At 46.7% G+C, this 23,040-nt stretch overlaps 1 protein-coding gene across 7 annotated transcripts in view; it reads left to right on the top strand.

Moving 5' to 3' along the window:
• Positions 1 to 23,040, top strand: part of GLT1D1 (glycosyltransferase 1 domain containing 1) — a 127,573-nt gene that overhangs the window by 55,066 nt on the left and 49,467 nt on the right. For 6 of the 7 annotated variants that reach the window (XM_035258175.3, XM_035258181.3, XM_035258180.3 and 3 more), the window contains exons 6-8: positions 1,076 to 1,132; positions 12,892 to 12,987; positions 13,847 to 13,896. In XM_035258175.3, coding sequence (XP_035114066.1) covers positions 1,076 to 1,132; positions 12,892 to 12,987; positions 13,847 to 13,896 — 203 coding nt within the window. The remainder of the gene's footprint in view (positions 1 to 1,075; positions 1,133 to 12,891; positions 12,988 to 13,846; positions 13,897 to 23,040) is intronic. The other variant, XM_035258176.3, reaches the window with a different exon arrangement.

A 23,040-nucleotide genomic window follows, 5' to 3' on the forward strand; every position in this document is an offset into this window, starting at 1 on the left:
AGCCTGTTTAACCTGTTTGAAACTCAGTTTCCAGCTGGATAAACTGGAGGAACCAGTCTGCTCAGTGGGCCTTTGAGGCTACGGTGGAGTGTGGAAGGTGCCTGCATGGTTAGGGTTGGGGCTGGCTTGGAGGGGCACTCCTCAGATACCCATTGGCAGTATCATGAAGTGCAAATAATGATTATGCAGGTTGGAGAGGCCGTTAGATGACTTGATTTACTTACATTTTATGAAATTTCAAAATGCTTCTGTTACCAAAATAACCTGTTAGATGTTGCCTCTGGATTTTCTCAATTGCAAAGTATTCATTTTTTTCAGCAAAAATTAAATGTAGCTTCTCTCTCCGAGGAAGTGATAGACAGCAGACCGTCAGGCATGAGTTGGTGAGGGTTGAGAGTGGACTTTTGAAGGGAGGTATAATTTTTACACGGGGCTGTTTAGTTGACAGTGTTTTTGAAACCTGTTACTTCCTGGCATTTTTAAGGAACTCCCAGTTTGTCTAACCCAGTTTGGGCCTGTCATGTATCCTGGGCTGAAAGGGGTAGGTCTTTTCTCCTGTGAAATCCGTGGACTCTGTTTAACCCTCTGTGCTGGGAGATTCATGGGACTTCAGTGGTGCACTCAGAGCATGGAGTGGCTTTATAAAAACCAGGTGCTTCCGTTAACTAAACTTCAACACAAGTGGGCCATGTGTGGTGGCTTACACCTGTAATCCCAGCACTTTGGGAGGCTGAGGCGGGTCCATCACTTGAGGTCAGGAGTTCGAGACCAGCGTGGCCAACACGACAAAACCTTGTCTCTACTAAAAATACAAAATTTGTCCAGGTGTGGTGGCAGGCACCTATAATCCCAGCTATTTCAGAGGCCGAGCCAGGAGAGTCTCTTCAACCTGGGAGGAGGAGTTTGCAGTGAGCCAAGATCATGGCACTGTGCTCCAGCCTGGGCCACAGAGCAAGCCTCTGTTTCAGAAATAATTAATAATAATAATAATAATAAGCTTCAACAGAAAATCATTGGTTGTAGTTCAGCAGTTGCATCAAAGTGAACTTTCCCTTCGTTTGTTTCTTTGACCCAGGAATTGCAACAACACCGAACGCCACCTTTAACTGGAATACCTTTCTTCAGCGTTCAGGTGAGTGATGAAATCTTAGAGGATGTCGATGAAGTGCTTCTTGGCAGTTAGTTTCAGGAGCACCTTACGTTCGTGTGGTTTTGAAAACGTGGTTGTCAGGGAGAAGAACAAGGTTAATTTTCCTCTGCCCACAACTTCATGAGTGGTTTCATCTTTCTGAGGAACAGCAGGACTAGACGGCCAGGGAGAGAGGGGCTCCCGGCCTTTCCCCTGCTGTTTTAGCACCTGCTTCCCAAACTTTCAGTGCCATTTCCTGTGACATTTGTTCTTTATAAGAACAACAACCTCATGCGTTCATTTTATTTTACTTTATTAATTACACATTTAATTAAATTACTATTGTAGAAAAATGAGGAAATATCAGAAAATGCAACACAATTTTTTTCTTTTTGAGATGGAGTCTCGCTCTGCTGCTCAGGCTGGAGAGCATGGGTGTGACCTAGCTCACTGCAGCCTCCGCCTCCCGGGTTCAGGCGATTCTCTTGCCTCAGCCTCCCAAGTAGCTGGGACTGCAGGCATATGCCACCACGCCCAGCCAAAAAAATGCAACAAAAATCTAAATCATTTGAAATTTCAGCACCCAAAAGGAACTGCTATTAATGTGTGATACGATCTTCCTCAACAATTTTATATGTAAATAATGATTTTTAAAAGACAAAAATGAAATCAAGCTTCACTTACCACTGTAAGCTTCCTTCTTTGCTCATTTTGTCAGTGGAATAGCGTGAACTCATCCTTTTTACAAAAAGGAATTCTGAAGCTCTTATGTAGTGAAATGCAGAGTTCTCACACATAAAATTAGGTAAATGTTTGACAAATGCCCTGATCAAGATAGCATCTCCACCAGACAAGAAGGTTCTCTCAGGCCCTCTTCCATATTTAATTCCTGTCTGTTTATAGGTGACTCCGAGTCTAGTTTTCCTTATCTTACATTAGTTTTATCTGTTATTGAACTTCACTTAAGTGGAGTATTCCATTCCAGAGATCACAAATTATTTATCTCTTCTTCTATTGATGAACTTTTGGCTTGTTTTCCTTTTTTTTTTTTTTTGAGATGGAGTGTTGCTCGTCTTGCTCTGTCACCAGGCTGGAGTGCAGTGGCTCAATCTCGGCTCACTGCAACCTCCACCTCCTGGGATCAAGCGACTCTTCCGCCTCAGCCTCCCGAGTAGCTGGGACCACAGGCACGTGCCACCATGCCCGGCTCATTTTTTTGTGTTTTTGATAGAGACGGGGTTTCACCATGTTGGCCAGGATGGTCTCGATCTCTTGATCTCATGATCCACCCGCCTCAGTCTCCCAAAGTGCTGGGATTACAGGTGTGATTGTTTTCCGTTTTTAACCATTACGAATAAATTTACTGTGAGCATTGTGCAAGGCTTTCTGCTGACCTACATTTTCACTTCTCTTGGATAAATGCCCTAAGTCAAATAGCTTCACTATGTGATTAACATTATACAAAATATCCAAACAGTTCTCCAAGGTGTACCCTCTCACACTTCCACAGAAACTGACAAGAGCTTCAGTTACTCTGCATTCTCATTCACCAAAGGAGTAGACAGTCTTTTCTTTTTTCTCTTTCTTTTGTTTTGTTTTTTGAGATGAAGTCTTGCTCTTGTCACCCAGGCAGGAGTACAATGGCACAATCTTAGCTCACTGCAATTTCCACCGCCCAAGTTCAAGCAATTCTCCTTCCTTAGCCTCCCGAGTAGCTGGGATTACAGGCGCCTATCACCACTCCTGGCTAATTTTTGTATTTTTAGTAGAGATGGGGTTTCACCATGTTGGCCAGGCTGGTATCAAACTCCTGACCTCAGGTGATCTGCCTGCCTCGGCTTCCCAAAATGCTGGACTGCAGGCGTGAGCCACTGCTCCTGGCCAACAGTCTTTAATTTTAATTTTTCTAGGGAGATAATGAAATGGTGTCTCATTGTCATTCTTCTGCGTTTCATTTCCATGGTGATTAATTTTGTTCAGCATCTTTTTATATGCACGTTGCCCATTCATGTATCTTGTTTTGTGAGTGTCTAGCCAATTGTGTGTGTCTTTTAATCATGGTTGGTAGAACTTCCTTATATTCCAGGTACATGCCTTTTGTCAGATAAATATATCATTAATATTTTTTCCCATTCTCTCATTTATATTTTCATTTGCTTAACCACACGTCCTTTGAAGAGCAGAAGAGGTTTAAAGTTTATTGAAGTCTAGTTTATCAAATTTTTTCTTTGATGGTTGTGCTTTTGAGTCCTGTCTACAAAATCTTTACCTACCCTGTGGTCACAACGATGTTTTTCTTTCTCTCTCTTTCTTTCTTTCTTTCTTTCTTTCTTTCTTTTTTTTTTTTTTTTTTTTTTGAGGCGGAGTTTTGCTCTTGTTACCCAGGCTGGAGTGCAATGGCGCGATCTCGGCTCACCGCAACCTCCGCCTCCTGGGTTCAGGCAATTCTCCTGCCTCAGCCTCCTGAGTAGCTGGGATTACAGGCACGCGCCACCATGCCCAGCTAATTTTTGTATTTTTAGTAGAGACAGGGTTTCAACATGTTGACCAGGATGGTCTCGATCTCTTGAGCTCGTGATCCACCCACCTCGGCCTCCCAAAGTGCTGGGATTACAGGCGTGAGCCACCACGCCCTTCCTTCCTTCCTTCCTTCCTTCCTTCCTTCCTTCCTTCCTTCCTTCCTTCCTTCCTTCCTTCCTTCCTCTTTCTTCCCTTTCTTTCTTTCTTTTTCTTTTAATGTCTTTAGAAGTTTTGGTGCTGTAGCTCTTTCATTTACAGTTATAAATCCATGTAAAATTACTTTTTGTGTGTGGTATGAGGTAGGGATCGAAATTGGTTTTGTTTTGTTTTTCTTAACAATATCCAGATGGTTCCGGCGTCATTTATTGGAAATGTTTTTCTTTGCCCATGGAATTGCTCTGGTGCCTTTGTTGAAAGTCAGTTGACTATATGTGGTGTTTTATTATCTATGTTTTTTTTTTTTTGAGATGGAGTTTCACTCTTGTTACCCAGGCTGGAGTGCAATGGCATGATCTTGGCTCACCGCAACCTCCGCCTCCTGGGTTCAAGCAATTCTCCTGCCTCAGCCTCCTGAGTAGCTGGGATTACAGGCACGCACCACCATGCCCAGCTGATTTTTTTGTATTTTTAGTAGAGACGGGGTTTCACCATGTTGACCAGGATGGTCTGGATCTCTTGACCTAGTGATCCACCCGCCTCAGCCTCCCAAAGTGCTGGGATTACAGGCTTGAGCCACTGTGCCTAGCCTTTCATTATCTATGTCTATCTTTATTCCAGTACCATGCTGTCTTGTTGCTGTAGGTTTATAGTAAGTCTAGAAACCAAGTAGTGTTAGTCAATAACTTTCTTTCAGATATATTTTAGCTATTCTCGTTTTTTTGAATATCAATTTAAATTTGGGGCTCAACTTGTCAATTTCTGTAAAATCTTATTACATTGAACCTCCATCTCCTGGTTTAAGCAATTCTCCTGCCTTGGCCTCCCGAGTAGCTAGGATTACAGGTGCACACCACCACGCCTGGCTAATTTTCTGTATTTTTGGAGAAATGAGGTTTCACCATGTTGGCTAGGCTGGTCTTGAAGTCCTGACCTCAAGTAGTCTGCCTTCCTCAGCCTCCAAAAGTGCTGGGATTACAGGCTTGAGCCACCGTGCCTGGCCTCCTCCTGCAAACTTCTAAGAAGAGACTGAAGTTACAAAATCAATTCTCTGCCCTCTGCCAACAGAAAGACACCCCAACTCTGTTTACATGCTAAAGCCTTGAAACAGAAGACATACATTAGCTAAAAAACATATGAACAAAAGTTCAGCATCCACTGATCCTTAGAGAACCGCAAATGGAAACCACAGTGTAATAACATTGCTTGTCATTCAGAATGGCATTTATTAAGAAGTCAGGAAACAACAGATGCTGCTGAGCTTGTGGAGAAATAAGAACACTTTACCCTGTTGGTGGGAATGTAAGTTTGGAAAACAGTGTCACAATTCTACAAAGATACCGTTTGACCCAGCAATACCATTACTGGGTATTTCCCAAAGGAATATGAATCGTTCTGTTATGAAGATACATGGACGCGTATGTACGTTGCAGCACTGTTCACAAAAGCAGAGATATGGAATCAACCCAAATGCCCATCAGTGATAGACTAGGTAAAGAAAATGTGCTACATATGTACCATGGAATATTATGCAGCCATGAAAAGGAACAAGATCATGTCCTTTGCAGGGACTTGGATGGAACTGGAAGCCTTTATCCTCAGTGAACTAGCACAAGAACAGAAAACCAAACATCACATGTTCTCACTTATAAGTGGAAGTTAAACAATGAGAACACATGGACATAGGGAGGGCAGCAACGCACACTGGGGCCTGTTGGGGAGGGTCGGGCTGGGGGCATCGGGATAGCGTCAGGAAGAACAGCTAATGCATCCTGGGCTTAATACCTAGGTGACGGGCTGATAAATGAGCAAAGCACCGTGGCACATGTTTAGCCATGTAACAAACCTGCACATCCTGCACACGTGTCCCAGAACTGAAACAAAATGAAACAAAAAAGACTTGAGGCAAGGCGTCTACCATACACTCTATATCAGTACTAAGTTCTATTGAAAAGAAACATCTTCAAGCCTTTTATCAGAAATTTTCGTGGTATTCATCAGTCTGGGCCACACTAGCATGGCTCTTCTCAGAATTACAGATGACCCACACGACCTCGGCTGCTTCCTCGTGTCAGTTAAATGGACCATTACTCAGAACGAGGGGGCCCATTTTCAATTTCCTGTTGAAAGGTTAGTCTGTCTTCAGCACATCACAGGGCGCAATGGCATTATAACTAAGATTCATAATTTTTAGCAGGAGAAGGATTTGTCATCAAGTTCCATAGTCTCGGGGTTGATTGTTTCGTTGGTCTTGCTATTGAATGATTAAGGGAGCAGCCTGGAGATTTTAAACGCTCCTTAGAAAGCGTTTTCCTCTGGAGACCTACATGGCCGTGGCTTAACCTTAACGTGTGCAATTAGAAGTTGTAAATGTATTCAGAATATATAGGCGTAGAGAGACTGGTTGTGGCTCTGTTGGCTGACAGCGGCAGGTAACGGCTTCAGGGTAGATGTAGGATGAATCTGCGTCTCTGGGTTTTATGATCAGGCATCTGCTCGCATTTGTGCCCTCATTTGTGTTTGTCACCATCTCTCAGACCCTGGGGATGGGCCATCCTCATCATCCCTAGTCTATGTCCCCTTGGCCTCTGGAGCACTGGAAACCTGTGAGTGTGATTCTCCCTCCGTCTCGGAGCTGCAGACAGTGAAAACAGAAGATAGAGTGAATTTGGTAGGGACTATCCTTCCTCCAATACCCTCCGCCTTCTCACGATTAACCTTGAGATCGGGGGGAGTGGGTGGGACGGGCCTCATTTAACACTGCGTATAAACAGCTCAGTAATTGATTACTCAGCAGGGTTTGCAGTGTGCTTCTTGAATGTCTGATGTCCACATCACGATGCATTCTGCTCTTCCAGAATGTCACAGGTTTTCTGGTAATACTCAATTCGATCTCTAAGCCCCGGCTCACAAATTACTAAGTCTCCTTAATCCACAGCATTAAACCCCTCTTATGTTTACATTATCTCACATGCGAACAGCTCAGCTAAGAACAAATGAAGAATACAGCAGGTTAAGTGTAGTAAATGGCACTGCTGTAGTTTTTCACCTGATATTGACAGTAGCTATTCTGATCAGAAGCTGGATGTGCAGACATCAAATTAGTTACCTGCTCTTTGAGATTTCCTGTGCGTTTCTAGATACATTTTAAATGTTACAATTCCGTGTGCTATGAGTTTTGCCTTTAAATTCCAATGACCAACACATCTAAAGTAATGATTCCTTGCAGCCTATCAAACCTAAAATCTATGAAAGCTTAAATTTGATGGGTAACTTCTTCCTGCTTTTCTGATTTCTGTTTTATTGTGTTTCTAGATTTATTGCTATTTCTGTCTCCCCCTTCCATCTCTCTCTGTCAACTCTATTCATATTTCTATAATGGAAACTCAGATTTGCCTAATTGAGATTGTAGGATTTTTCTTCTTCAGGCTAGTCCTAGGAAAACTCACTTGTTTTTCATATGGAAAACTAGTGTTAGCAGAAGCCTTTATTCTTTCGTAGCCCTCAAAATCAGCCTTTTCAGCTGGTAGGTCTAATTAATGTGTTTGACTGAAGTTCTTTTTTCTTTGTAAGAACAAGTGAAAATAATATTCCCAGCACTTTGGGAAGTCAAGGCGGTGGATCACTTGAGGTCAGGAGTTCAAGACAAGCCTGACCAACATGGTGAAACCCCGTCTCTACTAAAAATACAAAACTTAGCCAGGCGTGGTGGCTCATGCTTGTAGTCCCAGCTACTCGGGAGGGTAAGGCAGGAGAATCACTTGAACCCGGGAGGTGGAGGTTGCAGTGGAGCCAAAATTGCACCATTGCACTCCAGTCTGGGCAACAAGAGTAAAACTCAGAAAGAAAAGAAAAGAAAAGAAAAGAAAAGAAAAGAAAAGAAAAGAAAAGAAAGAAAGAAAGAAAGAAGGAAAGAAGGAAGGAAGGAAGGAAAGAAGGAAGGAAGGAGAAAGAAAGAAAGAAAGAAAGAAAGGAAAAGAAAGAAAGAAAGAAAGAGAAAGGAAGGAAGGAAGGGAAGGAGAAAGAAGGAAAGAAAGAAAGAGAAAGAAAGAAAGAAAGAAAGAAAGAAAGAAAGAAAGAAAGAAAGAAGGAAAGAAGGAAAGAAAGGAAGAGAAAGAAAGAAAGAAGGAAAATAATAAAGAGCTTCTGGAATAGAATACAGGCGTAGAGACTGGCTCAGCGTGGATTGGACTTCTGTTCCCGCGCCCGCCAATGACTCGCACTTGGGAGATGAAGCAACGTGGGGGTAGCCCTTGGCAGCAATATGCCAGATCATGAAAACAACACATTTTGTTTTGAAGATAAAAATACCATTCTCCAGGAAATGTTACTATCGGAAAGACGTGTAAATGTGTGCATTTGTAAGTGACGACTGCAAACCTTGACTCATGGGTAGCCTAGATGTTAGAGGAAAAGCAAAGGTAATAAAAATAAGTTTGGCGTTAAAAGAGGGAGACAAAATTTACTAAAATAATTAGTTAGGTATGTGCCTTACTTCTGAGCATCAGCAGGCCCACCTTATTTAATAGTTCCTCGTTAAAAGCTAAGAATTCATACCACCTTAAAGCTGCCGGGGGCTTTAGGGAGCCTGAAATGTAATCATCAGAGTTGATGCTTATGTGTGATGAGCCTGAGCGCTTGAATACTGGGTCAGGATTTACCCACTCTCATCTTTCTTTTCTGCGAATGATATTTTATATGTGAAAAGTGCACATAAGCTATTCAAATCCAAATGCTGTTTCTGCCCTTTAGTTTTTGTTTTTTAAAAAAACCTAGAATAAGATGAGGCATATAGCCCTTCATTCCATCATTTTCTAGTTTAGTTTCCTACATTCCCATTACATTTAATCTGCAGCCCAGGAAGAAGATGAGGAAAGAGGAAAGGAATATAGGATTTGCTCATCTCCCTGCAGCATCCTGCAGGTCAGGGGTCTCATCAGGAATTTAGTAAGTCAGGGACCAGCACTTTCAAAAATGCAAGTGAAATAAAACAGAAAACGTCGAAGTGCCTTGCATGTAATAAGCCTAAAGTTGTTTTTAATTATATGTAGCCTCTGTGTCTGTGCATATTTATAAATCTCATGTGACCAAGTTGCCGCATAATAGTTTATCTTACCATATGTCATTGTCAAAAAACTCTGAAAGTCAATATTGTACCTTATGGATGGTTCTCTTCCCAGGATCATCTTTCCAGGGGATCCTGGGATACTAGCAGTGGGAGGGCCACTTTTTTCCAGCCTACGTGACCAAAATGCCCACGGGTCTTCAGAGCCTGGAGTTCTCAGTAGCTAAGTGTGTCAGAGCAAAGGAACAAAGTTCCAGCACTCATACTTGTCACAGAGCAGAAATACAGAGACCTCGTCTCTTCACCCGATGGCACCTAGCTTCTTCAGACAGTGCTTTGAATGCCATCTCTGGGTGCCATCTTTGTAGACTGTTCGGTATTTGCTTTTTCTTTTCCAATTTGTTAATACCGATTCTCAACTTTCCCCCTTTTTATGGCACATTTGTGGTTCTCCTTGTACCTTCCTTCCTTCCATCTTCCTCCTGCTGTGTTTGTGAATAGGTATTCCATGCACACCAAGAATGTGATGGATGTGACGCTGCTTCCTTCTCAGGGTGTCACGTCTGGATGCGGAAGGCATCAGCTTGTCCCAACACCACAGATCTTTTTCTGACTATATAAACTCGTGTGTGTGTGTGTGTGTGTGTGTGTACACACAGGCCATGTGTGCTGGGCTAAGCTTTTCTCCCTTAGTTAAGCTGGTATCCCCTGGTTCCTTCATGTACTGGACAGGTATTATATTTCCTTTGTAATTAATAAGTGATTTTTGAGAGGGCTCTCTTAATCTCTATCCTCATCAAACTTGCACTTGCAAATCTTAGCAGTCATTTCTGGCTCTTGCCGAGTAACATAGGCTTTGCCTGTTTCTCCTACCTGATCTTGCAATCCTGGAAAGTTTTCTCCATTAAAAAAAATCATTTAGTAAAGTGAATAACTTGGCTCTTGACCTCATATTCAAATGCCTAACCTCAAATTCTTCTGACCTCAATTCAAATTCTGCATGTAGCGTCTAGCTGAGACTTTTGGTTAAACAAGGACTCCCTAAGGTTTGCATTTCCACTTAGAATATTAAGGAAAGGGCCAGGTGCAGTGGCTGACGCCTATAATCCCAGCACTTTGGGAGGATGAGGCCAGTAGATCATCTGAAGTCAGGAGTTCGAGCCCAGCCTAGCCAACATGGTGAAACCTCATCTCTACCAAAAATACAAAAATAAGCTGGGCATGGTGGCCTGTGCCTGTAATCCCAGCTACTTGGGAGACTGAGGCAGGAGAATCCCTTGAACCCAGGAGGCAGAGGTTGTAGTGAGCTGAGAACTCACCATTGCACTCCAGCCCAGGCAACAGGCTGAGACTCCATCTCAAAAAAAAAAAAGTATTAAGGAAATATTAAAAACTCAACGTATTTCAATGAAAATTGACAATGCAGATTGTCAGCAGCTTATTCAGAGGCTATGACAGTTTTCCATGGCTTTTCTAAGAGCGACAATCTCGATCTTAACATGTCAGTAAAGATTTTCTCCAGTTATTAATCTCCTGAAGCTCTTGTGACTGTGTGGAAGTGGCCTCCATAACTCAGTACGTTCAAACCAGTTGTGCTGCGGTTCAAGATCTGGCTAGCCCTGGGAAAACGAACGTGTCTGAATTAACAATGAATGAATGCCCGTCCTGGGAAAGAAAACCTCTAACCTGCATGCTTTTATGGTCAATTATACAGGTTATAAATACTGAAGTTTTAGGTTGGCTTGTGTGAAATATATTAGGCATTTCTCTTGAACGCGTCGTCTGCTGAGCTGGAATAAGCCACCTCAGGATGTGCTGCTCGGTCTGTCCTGTGATGGGGGAATGGCCCCTCTAAGGCCTCCAAGGTCCTTTGCTAATAAGGCTCAGCTTTTCCCTGTATCTGCAGATGTCTTGGTCTGGATCCCTCACTTTTTTTTTTTTTTTGAGATGGAGTCTCACTCTGTCACCCAGACTGGGAGTGCGGTGTGCCATATCAGCTCACTGAAACCTCCATCTCCTGGATTCAAGCGATTCTCCTGCCTCGGCCTCCCAAGTAGCTGGGATTACAGGTGCCTGCCACCATACCTGGCTAATTTTTGTATTTTTAGTAGAGACAGGGTTTTACCATATTGGTCAGGCTGGTCTCCAGCTCCTGACCTCAGGTGATCTGCCTGCCTCGGCCTCCCACAGTGCTGGGATTACAGGTGCCCGCCACCATACCTGGCTCATTTTTGTATTTTTAATAGAGACAGGGTTTCACCATATTGGTCAGGCTGGTCTCCAGCTCCTGACCTCAGGTGATCTGCCCGCCTCGGCCCCCCACAGTGCTGGGATTACAGGCATGAGCCATGGCACCTGACAGGGATACCTCACATTAGAGAGCAGATGCACTATAGGAAATTTGGGCTGTGAAGCACATGTGTCTAAATTTATGCCTCTTTTCCAGAAACAAAATTACACGTACAATAATTACAAAATTAAATGTATTTTCTCATTAAAAAAAAAAAAAAAAGATGGACCGGGCGTGGTGGCTCACACCTGCAATCCCAGCACTTTTAAGGTGGGTGGATCACAAGGTTAGGAGATCAAGACCAGCCTGGCCAACATGGTGAAACCCCATCTGTACTAAAAATAGAAAAAAAAATTAGCTGGGCGCAGTGGCATGTGCCTGTAGTCCTATCTACTCAGGAAGCTGAGGCAGGAGAAGCACTTGAACCTGGGAGGCGGTGGTTGCAGTGAGCAAGATCGGGCCACTGCACTCCAGCCTGGGCAACAGAGTGAGACTCCGTCTCAAAAGAAAAAAAAATAAAAGATGCACCAGCTGAAAGCAGCCCCCCTGCATTTCTTCTGATGCATTTAATCCGTGAGGGCTGCTTCGTGTGTGTCCACTGGGCTCACCTGGACACTTAAAGTTGGCTAAACTTTCACTGGGTCCTGCATGAGCTCATCATGTGTCCAGGGCTTCATGCAGCCAGGATGGCTGAGTCTCCACACTAAAACCTCATTCTTGGCCTGGTGCAATGGCTCAGATTATTTAATTACTTAGGTGTTAAGCCCATCGTTCATTAGCTATTCTTCCTGGTGCTCTCCCTCCTGTCCCTCCCACCCTCCAACAGGCCCCAGTGTGCATCCTTCCCCCCATGTGTCCATGTGCTCTTCTCATTCAGCTCCCACTCATAAGTGAGAACATGCAGTATTTCGTTTGCTGAGGATAATGGATTCCAACTCCATCCATGTCTCTGCAAAGGACATGATCTCATTCCTTTTTATGGCTGCGTAGTATTCCACAGTGTATATGTACCACGGTTTCTTGATCCAGTCTATCATTGAAGGGCATTTGGGTTGATTTAAGGACATGTGTTTATTTAGATGTGTGTAGCCCTCTATGCGTATATGAGTTCATGAGTACATTTTTCTAGTTTCATCAAGAAATTATTCTTCCTATCTGGAATTATATCTGAGTCTTTTCTAGAATATCTGGCTGCTATTTCAGTCATAGTTGAGTCAGTTTTCCCTTGCCTCATCCTTCTTCTTTACAGCAGAGGCGAAGTGGCGTTTTACAGCCTGAGCCCAGCTGCATTTTTCCCACCAGAAAGCATTAGTTCACAGTAAAGACATTGTTGGGGCGCGGTGGCTCACACCTGTAATCCAAGCACTTTGGGAGGCCGAGGCGGGCAGATCACCTGAGGTCAGGAGTTTGAGACAAGCCTGGCCAACATGGTGAAACCCCATCTCTTCTAAAACTACAAAAATTAGCCGGGTGTGGTGGTGCATGTCTGTAATCTCAGCTACTCAGGATGCTAAGGCAGGAGAGTTGCTTGAACCCAGGAGATGGAGGTTGCAGTGAGCCAAGCAGAGATTGTGCCACTGCACTCAGCCTGGACAACAGAGCAAGACTCTGTCTCAAAAATAAGAATAGGAGCAGCTGGCCTCGAAGTCAGAGGCCTCCACTTCTGAATGCATCTGTGGTATCACTGCAGAGTCCTCCCTACTGAAAGCATTCCGAACTCCTCTCTTACAGAGATTAACCAAAGTGCTGACAATTTGCACATATTTCTTCTGATCTGTGGACTTCGACAAGTGAAGGACCCTCTCTACCTGGTGGGTGCATTTTCAGGTGCGTGCTGTTACCTTCCCCTGTTGTTTATGGCATTCTGGTGGGCGCATTTTCAGGTGCGTGCTGTTACTTTCCCCTGTTGTTTATGGCATTCTGGTGGGCGCATTTTCAGGTGCGTGCTGTTACTTTCCCCTGTTGTTTATGGCATTCCGGTGGGTGCATTTTCAGGTGTGCGTGCTGTTACCTTCCCCCGTTGTTTATGGCATTCCAGTGGGCGCATTTTCAGGTGTGCGTGCTGTTACCTTCCCCCGTTGTTTATGGCATTCCTGTGGGCTCGCGTCTCAGCGTTTCCCTCTTCGGGGCTTTGAGCTTTCCTTAGCTCATTCTCTGCACATGAGAGCTGTTTCTAGATTGCTGCTCTCGAAAAGAACAGAAAAACTGTATGGGATCAGCAGCTCTGGGAGGAATGTCCGCTTTGTTTTCTACTGTCCTGTGTCCTCAGGCTCTGAGAAAATCACAAAAATAGCAAGTAATTGTAAGACTAAAAGAATTTTACCTGAAAATATTTCACACATACCAATCTGTGTGATGCGTTTGGAGTTTTATTTATTGTTTAAGCTCATCTATATAGCTTTAGTATATTCCAAAGTCCACACTGAATTGTAGTGATATTGGACACTCATCCTAGTTATCCAGTAAATTAGAAATCTAGATAATGGATATTATCGTAGAAAAAAATTCTGCTTAAAATCATAAAATGTCAAATACAGAAATTCTAAATAAATACTATTTAAATTGACTCATGAATGAAAGCCAAATGGCATGAAATATAAACTGAGACATTTATACCGAAGCAAACCGTGCTTGCAGCTGTGACTGGAACCCATGTTACGTGTTTGTTTTCTTTTTTCTTCTCCAGAATGGCACCAGGACGAGCCCAGTGTGTACCTGGTGATTGTGGGCCCTGAGGTAAGTGGGTGCACAGTAAGCACTGACCTCACCTTTGTCTCCTTCTTTTACTTTCTGTGTATTTTCCACAATTAGTTTACATTGCTCTTCTAACCAAGTGGCTTTTCCTCTTTTTTTTTTTTTTTTTTTTTGAGACGAAGTTGTGCTCTTGTTACCCAGGCTGAAGTGCAATGGCGCGATCTTGGCTCACTGCAACCTCTGCCTCCTGGGTTCAGGCAATTCTTTTGCCTCAGCCTCCTGAGTAGCTGGGATTGCAGGCACGCGCCACCGTGCCCAGCGAACTTTTTTTTGTATTTTTAGTAGAGACGGGGTTTCACCATGTTGACCAGGATGGTCTCGATCTCTTGACCTCGTGATCCACCCGCCTCGGCCTCCCAAAGTGCTGGGATTACAGACTTGAGCTACCGCGCCCGGCTGGCTTTTCCTCTTTTTAAGTAAATGTAGTCAGTTTGCCTTTTAAAAAATGAAAACTAGACCATGGTTAAAGATCATTACAACTACAATTAATCTTTACATTATTAGATTTATTGCATAAAACTAATAACTTCTACAGAAATACGGAGGAGTCCAGCCAGGTGCAGTGACTCCTGCCTGGAATCCCAGCACTTTGGGAGGCTGAGGCAGGCAGATCACCTGAGGGCAGAGGTTCGAGACCAGTCCTGAGAACATGGTGAAACCCTTGTCTCTACTAAAAATACAGAATTTAGCCGGGCATGGTGGTGGGTGCCTGTAATCTCAGCTGCTAGGGAGGCCGAGGCAGGAGAATCACTTGACCCCGGGAGGTGGAGGTTGCAGTGAGCCAAGATTGTGCCACTGCGCTCCAGCCTGGGTAACAGAACGAGATTCTTTCTCAAAAAACAACAAAAAACAAAATACAGAGGAGTTCTATAGAGAGAAAATTAAAGTTATATAAAGTGAAAATTAGTCTTAATTTGGTGCATAAGGCAGATATTATGTGTGATCCAAATTGTTTTTGAAATTTCCTTAAATTGCTCAACAAACTTGGTGTCATTCCTTCCACCCAGCATCGGGTGGCAGGTGACACCTTTGGGAGCCCTGTTGTGTGGAAATGAGTATCTGTAAATCTGAGAAACACACTGGGACTGGACATGTTCCGACCCGACCCTGGCAGCCGTGACCGAGGATGGAGCCCCTGGGAGACGCTTGGAGATGCCGCCTCCAATTCCATGGGGACTCCGGGATATTCACTCATTCCTCACCAGATGAGGATCCAACACCTGCTGTGTTCCACGCCGGTCCTGGCGGAAGTCCCAAGCACTTAGACTCGTAGAGTCTGTGGCTGCCCTGGGCATCTCGCCAGAATGAACTCATAACTTACTCCAAGCGGTTTAGAAAGCAGAATATACCTAGTGTTTCCAGTCAGACGGGGTGGACCGCTGGCCCTGACCGCTCCGTGTCTCTGTGGGTTTTCTTTTCTTTGAGATGGAGTTTCGCTCTTGTCACTCAGGCTGGTGTGCAATAGCATGATCTCAGCTCACTGCAACCTCTGCTTCCTGGGTTCACGCAATTGTCCCACCTCAGTCTTCTGAGTAGCTGGGATTACAGGTGCTCGCCACCACACCTGGCTAATTTTTGTATTTTTAGTGGAGTTTAGCCACGTTGGCCAGGCTGGTCTGAAACTCCTGAGCTCAGACAATCCGCCCACCGCAGCCTCCCAAAGTGCTGGGATTCCAGGCGTGGGCCCCGGCGCCCGGCCTCATTGTGGGGTTTCTGTTCCGTGGTTGCTGCTGTGGCCTGTGTGTTTGCGTCCCTCCAAACTCCCATGCTGAAACCTAATCCCCAATGTGAAGGTATTAACAGGTGGGGCCTTTGAGGGGGATTCGGGCATAAGGGAAGATGAGTGCCGGTTAGGGAAGCCCCAGAGAGCTGCCTCGCCCCTTCCGCCAAGCAAGGACACAGTGAGCATCTGGGTGGGAACAGGCCTCGCCAGACACCCATCTTGCCCACAACTCGATATTGGGCCTGCAGCCTCTGCGACTGTGAGCAGTGCCTGTCTGTGGTTTGTCAGCCTCCGGTTTCTGGCGTTTTGCGATCGCAGCTCCCACGGACTAGACAGCTGCCTGGTCTGTAGTGTTGATAAAATCTGTGTGGCTGCACTGGTCGTCTCATGCAAATGAACTTCTATTGACGTCAAGCAATCTGGAAAACAAAATACCCTTAGTGTTTTCGGCCTGGCGGGTGCACCACTGGCAGTGTCGCCTCCATTTCTTTGAGGGGTTTCTGTTTCTGGTCCCTGAAACAGCAGTGTCCCTGAAAACCTGAGTGAATGGGACTTTACCCAACTGCCTGGAGCCTGGTTTGTTTTGCGGTTCTTCCTTATATAGTTTTCCTAGTTCCCTAGGGACCCCAGAAAGCATGCCGGGGGAGTTGCAAGCTTTTCTCAGTATTTTCAAAAGACTTTTGGAAATATTTACCTGGAAAGGACCACATAAGGTATGAAAAATGTCAAGGGCTAGCCGGGCGCAGTGGCTCACGCCTGGAATCCCAGCACTTTAGGAGGCCGAGGTGGGCAGATCACCTGAGGTCGGGAGTTTGACACCAGCCTGGCCAACATGGTGGAAACTGTCTCTACTAAAAATACAAAATTCAGCCAGGCATGGTGGCCTGCACCTATAATCCCAGCTCCTCGGGAGGCTGAGGCACAAGAATCACTTGAACCCGGGAAGTGGAGGTTGAAGTGAACCGAGATCGCACCACTGCACTCCAGCCTGGGCGACAGAGCAAGACTCCGTTTCAAAACAAATAAACAAACAAACAAACATCAAGGGCTAGAATCTGTGTGGCCACATTGAATACGATATGGAAGCTAAATTACCCTTAAATGTGGCAGTTTAACATACGCCCCCCCACACATAAATATACACATACACGTGTGTGCAGGCGTGCGCACAGGCGTATAATGCACATACAAGTGTGTGCAGGCATATGCACACGTACCTATACACATACACGTGTGTGCAGGCAGGCACACACACACACATACATGCGTGCAGGCATACACACAGATGTACACATGCACACACGTACCTATGCACATACACATACGCATGTGCAGGCATGCACACACACGTACATATACACATACACGCATGTGTGTGCAGGCGTGCACACACATACATATACACATACACACGTGCGTGCAGGCATGCACACACACGTACATATACACATACACGCATGTGTGTGCAGGCGTGCACACACGTACATATACACATACACACGTGCGTGCACGCATGCACACACACACATTAAGTGCTAGCCTTGTGGTAACAAGGTAATTCCCAGCGCACTAATTAATATTAAGTCCCATAGAGGCACGGTCATTATCATTACTTTTTAAAATTCTCTCTTCACTTTTCTGTTTGAAGATCGTTGAAAGAAAAGCTTCTAGTTTGATGCTAAAATTGGCTAATCAAGAGAGAAGCCCTCAGGCTTGGAGCCATGGGCACGAAACAACAGCGTAGAGAAGGAATGTAAAACGTGGTTTTCTTTTTCGTTGTTTTCATTCTTATATCACATCCTGTGTATAGTGCTTGATACTGGCTTTCTAGCCATGAAAACCTCCTTTTGAAATCAATGGACTTCACAAAGAGTATTAACTAAGCAGTGGTCCAGATGGTGCGCAGATTGCCAGACTGTGAAAGTGCATGTGAATAGCCGAAGTTTGGGAAAGAGTTCTGTGAAGGGTTAGCGTGTGGGGTGGAAGAAATATTTCAAAAGAGCCCCTGCCAGAAGGAGCCTCCACAGACACTGAACACACGTACAGTGTCTCTGGGTGATCTGGTCTCTGGGTCTGGCTTTTTTGGGGTCACATTTTCTCTCCAGGAAGCCAGTACAGGGGCAAACATAGGGGCACACAGATAGCACTAGGTGTGTGACAGAGCCCACTTCCAGAGAAGTAAGGACTCAGGGCACCCATGAGTTGATGCAGAGGTGGGAGATGAGAGGGCTGCTGGACAAAGGGTGCCTTCTGAGACTTACCTGTCCTCTCGGGCTCGGCTGCCTGCGGTGAGGCAGCAGGTGCCAGTAATAGTCTTTTAGGAGCGACGCCACCTTGCTGCTGCTGTTTTCATATGAAGCAGTCAGAAAAGTTTTTCACTTCCCGGAGGAAACATGTCTCTTCTACCACTTTTTTTTTTTTGAGATGGAGTCTCGCTCTGTCTCCCAGGCTGGAGTGCAGTGGTGTGATCTCCGCTCACTGCAGCCTCCGCCTCCCAGGTTCAAGCAGTTCTCCTGCCTCAGCCTCCTGAGTAGCTGGGATTTACAGGTGCACACCACCATGCCCGGCTAATTTTGTATTTTTAGTAGAGATGGGGTTTCTCCATGTTGGCCAGGCTGGTCTTCAACTCCTGACCTCAGGTGATCCACCTGCCTCCGCCTTTCACAGTGCTGGGATTACAGGTGTGAGCCACCGCGCCCCGCCCCCTCTACCACTTCTTTCTGGAACACGGCCCCTGTCCTCTAACTGTCATTTGTCTACTTTTGAAAGCACAATGTGAGTGTAAAACGTGTTTGCCTTTCCTCCTATAGCGGCTGTTAGGAATTTTGTCCCTGCAGGGCAGGGAGCTGACTCTACAGGAGCAGCCCCAAGTCCAGAGGCCTCCTCTTTTCATTTGGAGGGGCAAATGTGTGTGTGTGTGTGTGTGTGTGTGTGTGTGTTTATTAAAAATAATGTCAGCGAAATGCCTTTAAGTGCTGGGATCTAAGTAAACACTGTGCGCATATCAACATACATGCACGCACGCACACAGGCTACACACACACACACACACACACACCCCTTCTAATTCTGGAAGGAGGTAATCTCGAAATGGCTTTGGCTGTTGAGGAGCTGACTGGGACTTGACATTCCAGAATTAGGAACAGATGGAGGCACGGGCTGGTTGAAGGTGCCCTAGGCCCCAGAGGTGATGGACAGCCCCATCAGGGGACAGTTTAGCTCCTCCGCGATTTCCAGCGGCCTCCACTCCCTATTTCCACACTAGTCTAACCCATCTGTAACCTACCTGATGACAAGATGCATGGTAGGCGAGTGCGGGTCCCAGAGGAGTCCCCCACCGCCCTGAACCCCTGATGTTCCCGTCTGGAGCTGCACATCCCGCCCAGCACGTCAGTTTGCTTGGGCGGAGCAGACAACACAAAGTGAAGAGAGAAAGGGTGGCTGGACAGGCAGCACTGCAGCAGCGCGTCCAGGACCCGGGTGGGAAGGACTGTGGTCTGAGAGTCTTTGTAATTCATACGGTATTAAGAATTCTAAAGCACCTGTTCCACGAGGCACTTTGCTGTGTATAATTAAAGCAGTCCTAGGAAATGGAAATGGAAACCAAATCCTTTGGTTATGGATTTGCTGCTTAAGCAGACGGTCGTGAGCGCCAGGCCTGCGCCTGTTTACACTCAGCCCCGAGCTGTGCTGGGATTTGCTGAAACCGAGACTTCCACATCCAGCTGCGGTTCAGTGAGGCCGCCGGTCCTCCCGCCTTGGTGAGCTTTGGCAGCAGCAAAGGCTCTGGGCACGACCCTGATTTAAGATCTCTGCCTCGTCGAAGGTCTTTCTCAAATTTACGGGGAAAAGCAACAAACACCGCCACAAGAACCTTGACATCACCTCAGTGATGGAATAAGTTGAGTATCAGTTTCTGAGGCCACACTGAATCTAACACATTGCAGGCCCCTTGTTTGCCTCCGATTCCCTCCCTCCCACAGAAGCTTCGGAATGGGAGCGTCTAGGTCCTCAGTGCCTCGCACGCTGCAGACAGGGCAGTGTCTTCACGTGTTGTTTGGTTTTTAACTGTGCAAACCACTTCTCTCTGGGAGAGAGCGCTTTTTAGGAAATGGGGGAGCCCTGTCTCCTCAAAGCCCTGTTTATCAGTGTCCATGGTGTCAACGCTTTACCAAGGCCTGTTTCCAATTACTCAGCAGGTGTCACCAAGCACAGAGTGGGGAAGCCAGGTGGGTATCCACAGGCAGCTCCAGGCACGGGCAGAGCAGATTCCCGCACGCTTGTCATAGTGACCTGCTACTCGCGCACACACGCATGCGTCAGAAACAAGGGCTGTTAATGCACTTTCTTTTACTTCATGCAGTTCACGCATTCTGAGGTTTTAAAAACTGTCCCATGCTGCCTTTTGTTATGACATGCTTTTCTATCCTATGCCATTTTGAGAAACGCTTCTTTTTATTTTACCCCACAATTGATTTTATAATTTGCTACCTAGTAGCAGTGTAGTTTGAAACCCTGAGACTTGGGTGACCTTGGATGCGGGGTCTGTGCGTGGGTCTGTGTGTGGGTCTGTGGGTGGATCTGTGGGTGTGTCTGTGCGTGGGTCTGTGCGTGGGTCTGTGGGTGGATCTGTGGGTGTGTCTGTGCGTGGGTCTCTGCGTGGGTCTGTGGGTGGGTCTATGTGTGGGTCTGTGCGTGGGTCTGTGGGTGTGTGTGGGTCTGTGGTTGGGTCTATGCGAGGGTCTGTGGGTATATCTGTGCGTGGGTCTGTGCGTGGGTCTGTGCGTGGGTCTGTGGGTGTGGGGCGCACTGAAGTTCTTCTCTGGTTAGGGCCAGTGCGCTTCCGCTTCCTCCGGGCCAATTTCTTTCTGCAGACCTGTCTGGCTCAGACTCCACCCTCAGATACGCTTCCCCTGACCACTCAACCTCAGCTCCCTCTCCTCCACCATCGTTATAAAATTTCCAAACATCGGTTAATTTTCAGAGTTCTGAATACAGAACTAGCAGGAGACCTAAGGCGATTTCGTGCTTGTGGTTGACTCTGCTGCAGTGTGACTGGTGCACGTGCTGAGGAGCTGGAGGTGGGTTTGAGAAGTGGGTAAGGGGTTAAGTCTTGGGACACATTAAAATTGTTATTGGAAAGACTATGGCACACAACAGACTGAACACCGTGAATCTCACCGTTACCTGTGGCGTCCAGTGCGCACGCACTCTGCTTCCGCCCGTTTCTTTCTCTGTTAACTGCAAAGCTCGATGAGTGAGCACACCCTTTAGGTATCAGTTAGACACTTGGCGGGCTGGAGCTTTTCCAGATCGCGTTCACTGCCTCTTAGTACAAAATCGCATTGACTGACTTACTTAGTGTGCCTTAGAAGAGACAGTCTATTTTTTTTTTTTTTTTTGAGATGAGTTTTGCTCTTTCACCCCGGCTGGAGTGAAGTGGCACAATCAGGACTCACTGCAACCTCCGCCCCCCTGGGTTCAAGCAGTTCTTCCACCTCAGCCTTCCGAGTAGTTGGGATTATAGGCATATGCCACCACACTCGGCTAATTTTTGTATTTTTAGTAGAGATGGGGTTTCACCGTGTTGACCAGCCTGGTCCTGAACTTGTGACCTCAGGTGATCCGCCTGTCTCAGCCTCGCAAAGTGCTAGGATTACAGGTGTGAGCCACTGTGCCCGGCCAGCTCCATCAGTTTTTAGGAGGCAGTGGCAGTGTATCTATAGCAGTGCTTCCCTCTTGTCCATTTCTCTCCATGGACCCCCAATTCTCAGGAGGTCCCAATGAAGAAACCACAGCAGTTCAGTCCTGAGCCTCCACCCCAGGCATCAGAAACCACCTCTGGCCCAACGCCAGCCAAAAGCTATTTATTAGAAGAGGAGGAGCACTCCCTAAGAGAATTCCTGGGCAGGCTGGCAAGCCAGCTTGGATTTAGGTGGAACCAAGGCATTCCAGATGCCAGGGTGTCGTGTCAAGAAGCCCTTCCTTCAGGGCTTCACACCTGAGAAAACCAGCCCCACCCATGCCTCAGTCTCTGTCATTCACTTCAAGGACAGGGTCCAGGAAGAGGGCCCCGGATTATCCCAGCTTGGGTCCCAGCCCACTCTTTTGTGAGCCTGGAACAGGACAGGCTGGAGGTGCTTCAGCAAAAGGGAGTGCAGGCGGGTGTGTCTGTGTGGACCCCTGCACTGGCCATTTCTGGATGCAGCCAGGAGGCAGTGCAGGCGGGTGTGTCTGTGTGGACTCCTGCACTGGACATTTCTAGATGCAGCCAGGAGGCAGTGCAGGCGGGGTGTGTCTGTGTGGACTCCTGCACTGGCCATTTCTATATGCAGCCAGGAGGCAGTGCAGGCGGGTGTGTCTGTGTGGACTCCTGCACTGGCCATTTCTGTATGCAGCCAGGAGGCAGTGCAGGTGGGGTGTGTCTGTGTGGACTCCTGCACTGGACATTTCTGTATGCAGCCAGGAGGCAGTGCAGGTGGGGTGTGTCTGTGTGGACTCCTGCACTGGACATTTCTGTATGCAGCCAGGAGGCAGTGCAGGTGGGGTGTGTCTGTGTGGACTCCTGCACTGGCCATTTCTGTATGAGCCAGGAGGCAGTGCAGGCGGGTGTGTCTGTGTGGACTCCTGCACTGGCCATTTCTGTATGCAGCCAGGAGGCAGTGCAGGCGGGTGTGTCTGTGTGGACTCCTGCACTGGCCATTTCTGTATGAGCCAGGAGGCAGTGCAGGCGGGGTGTGTCTGTGTGGACTCCTGCACTGGACATTTCTGTATGAGCCAGGAGGTAGTGCAGGTGGGGTGTGTCTGTGTGGACTCCTGCACTGGCCATTTCTGTATGAGCCAGGAGGCAGTGCCGGCGGGTGTGTCTGTGTGGACTCCTGCACTGGACATTTCTGTATGCAGCCAGGAGGCAGTGCCGGCGGGTGTGTCTGTGTGGACTCCTGCACTGGCCATTTCTATATGCAGCCAGGAGGCAGTGCCGGCGGGTGTGTCTGTGTGGACTCCTGCACTGGCCATTTCTGTATGCAGCCAGGAGGCAGTGCCGGCGGGTGTGTCTGTGTGGACTCCTGCACTGGACATTTCTGTATGCAGCCAGGAGGCAGTGCCGGCGGGTGTGTCTGTGTGGACTCCTGCACTGGCCATTTCTATATGCAGCCAGGAGGCAGTGCCGGCGGGTGTGTCTGTGTGGACTCCTGCACTGGACATTTCTATATGCAGCCAGGAGGCAGTGCCGGCGGGTGTGTCTGTGTGGACTCCTGCACTGGCCATTTCTGGATGAGCTAGGAGGCAGTTGCTGCAGCAGCTTGCTTTGAATATCATTCCTCTGCTTTTTAATTTGCATTTTCTACTCTACCAGCACTTTATAAAATAGTAGCGTAGCCGGATGCGGTGGCTCATGTGTT

Source organism: Callithrix jacchus, chromosome 9, assembly GCF_049354715.1.
Source record: "Callithrix jacchus isolate 240 chromosome 9, calJac240_pri, whole genome shotgun sequence".
Lineage (NCBI taxonomy): Eukaryota > Metazoa > Chordata > Mammalia > Primates > Cebidae > Callithrix > Callithrix jacchus.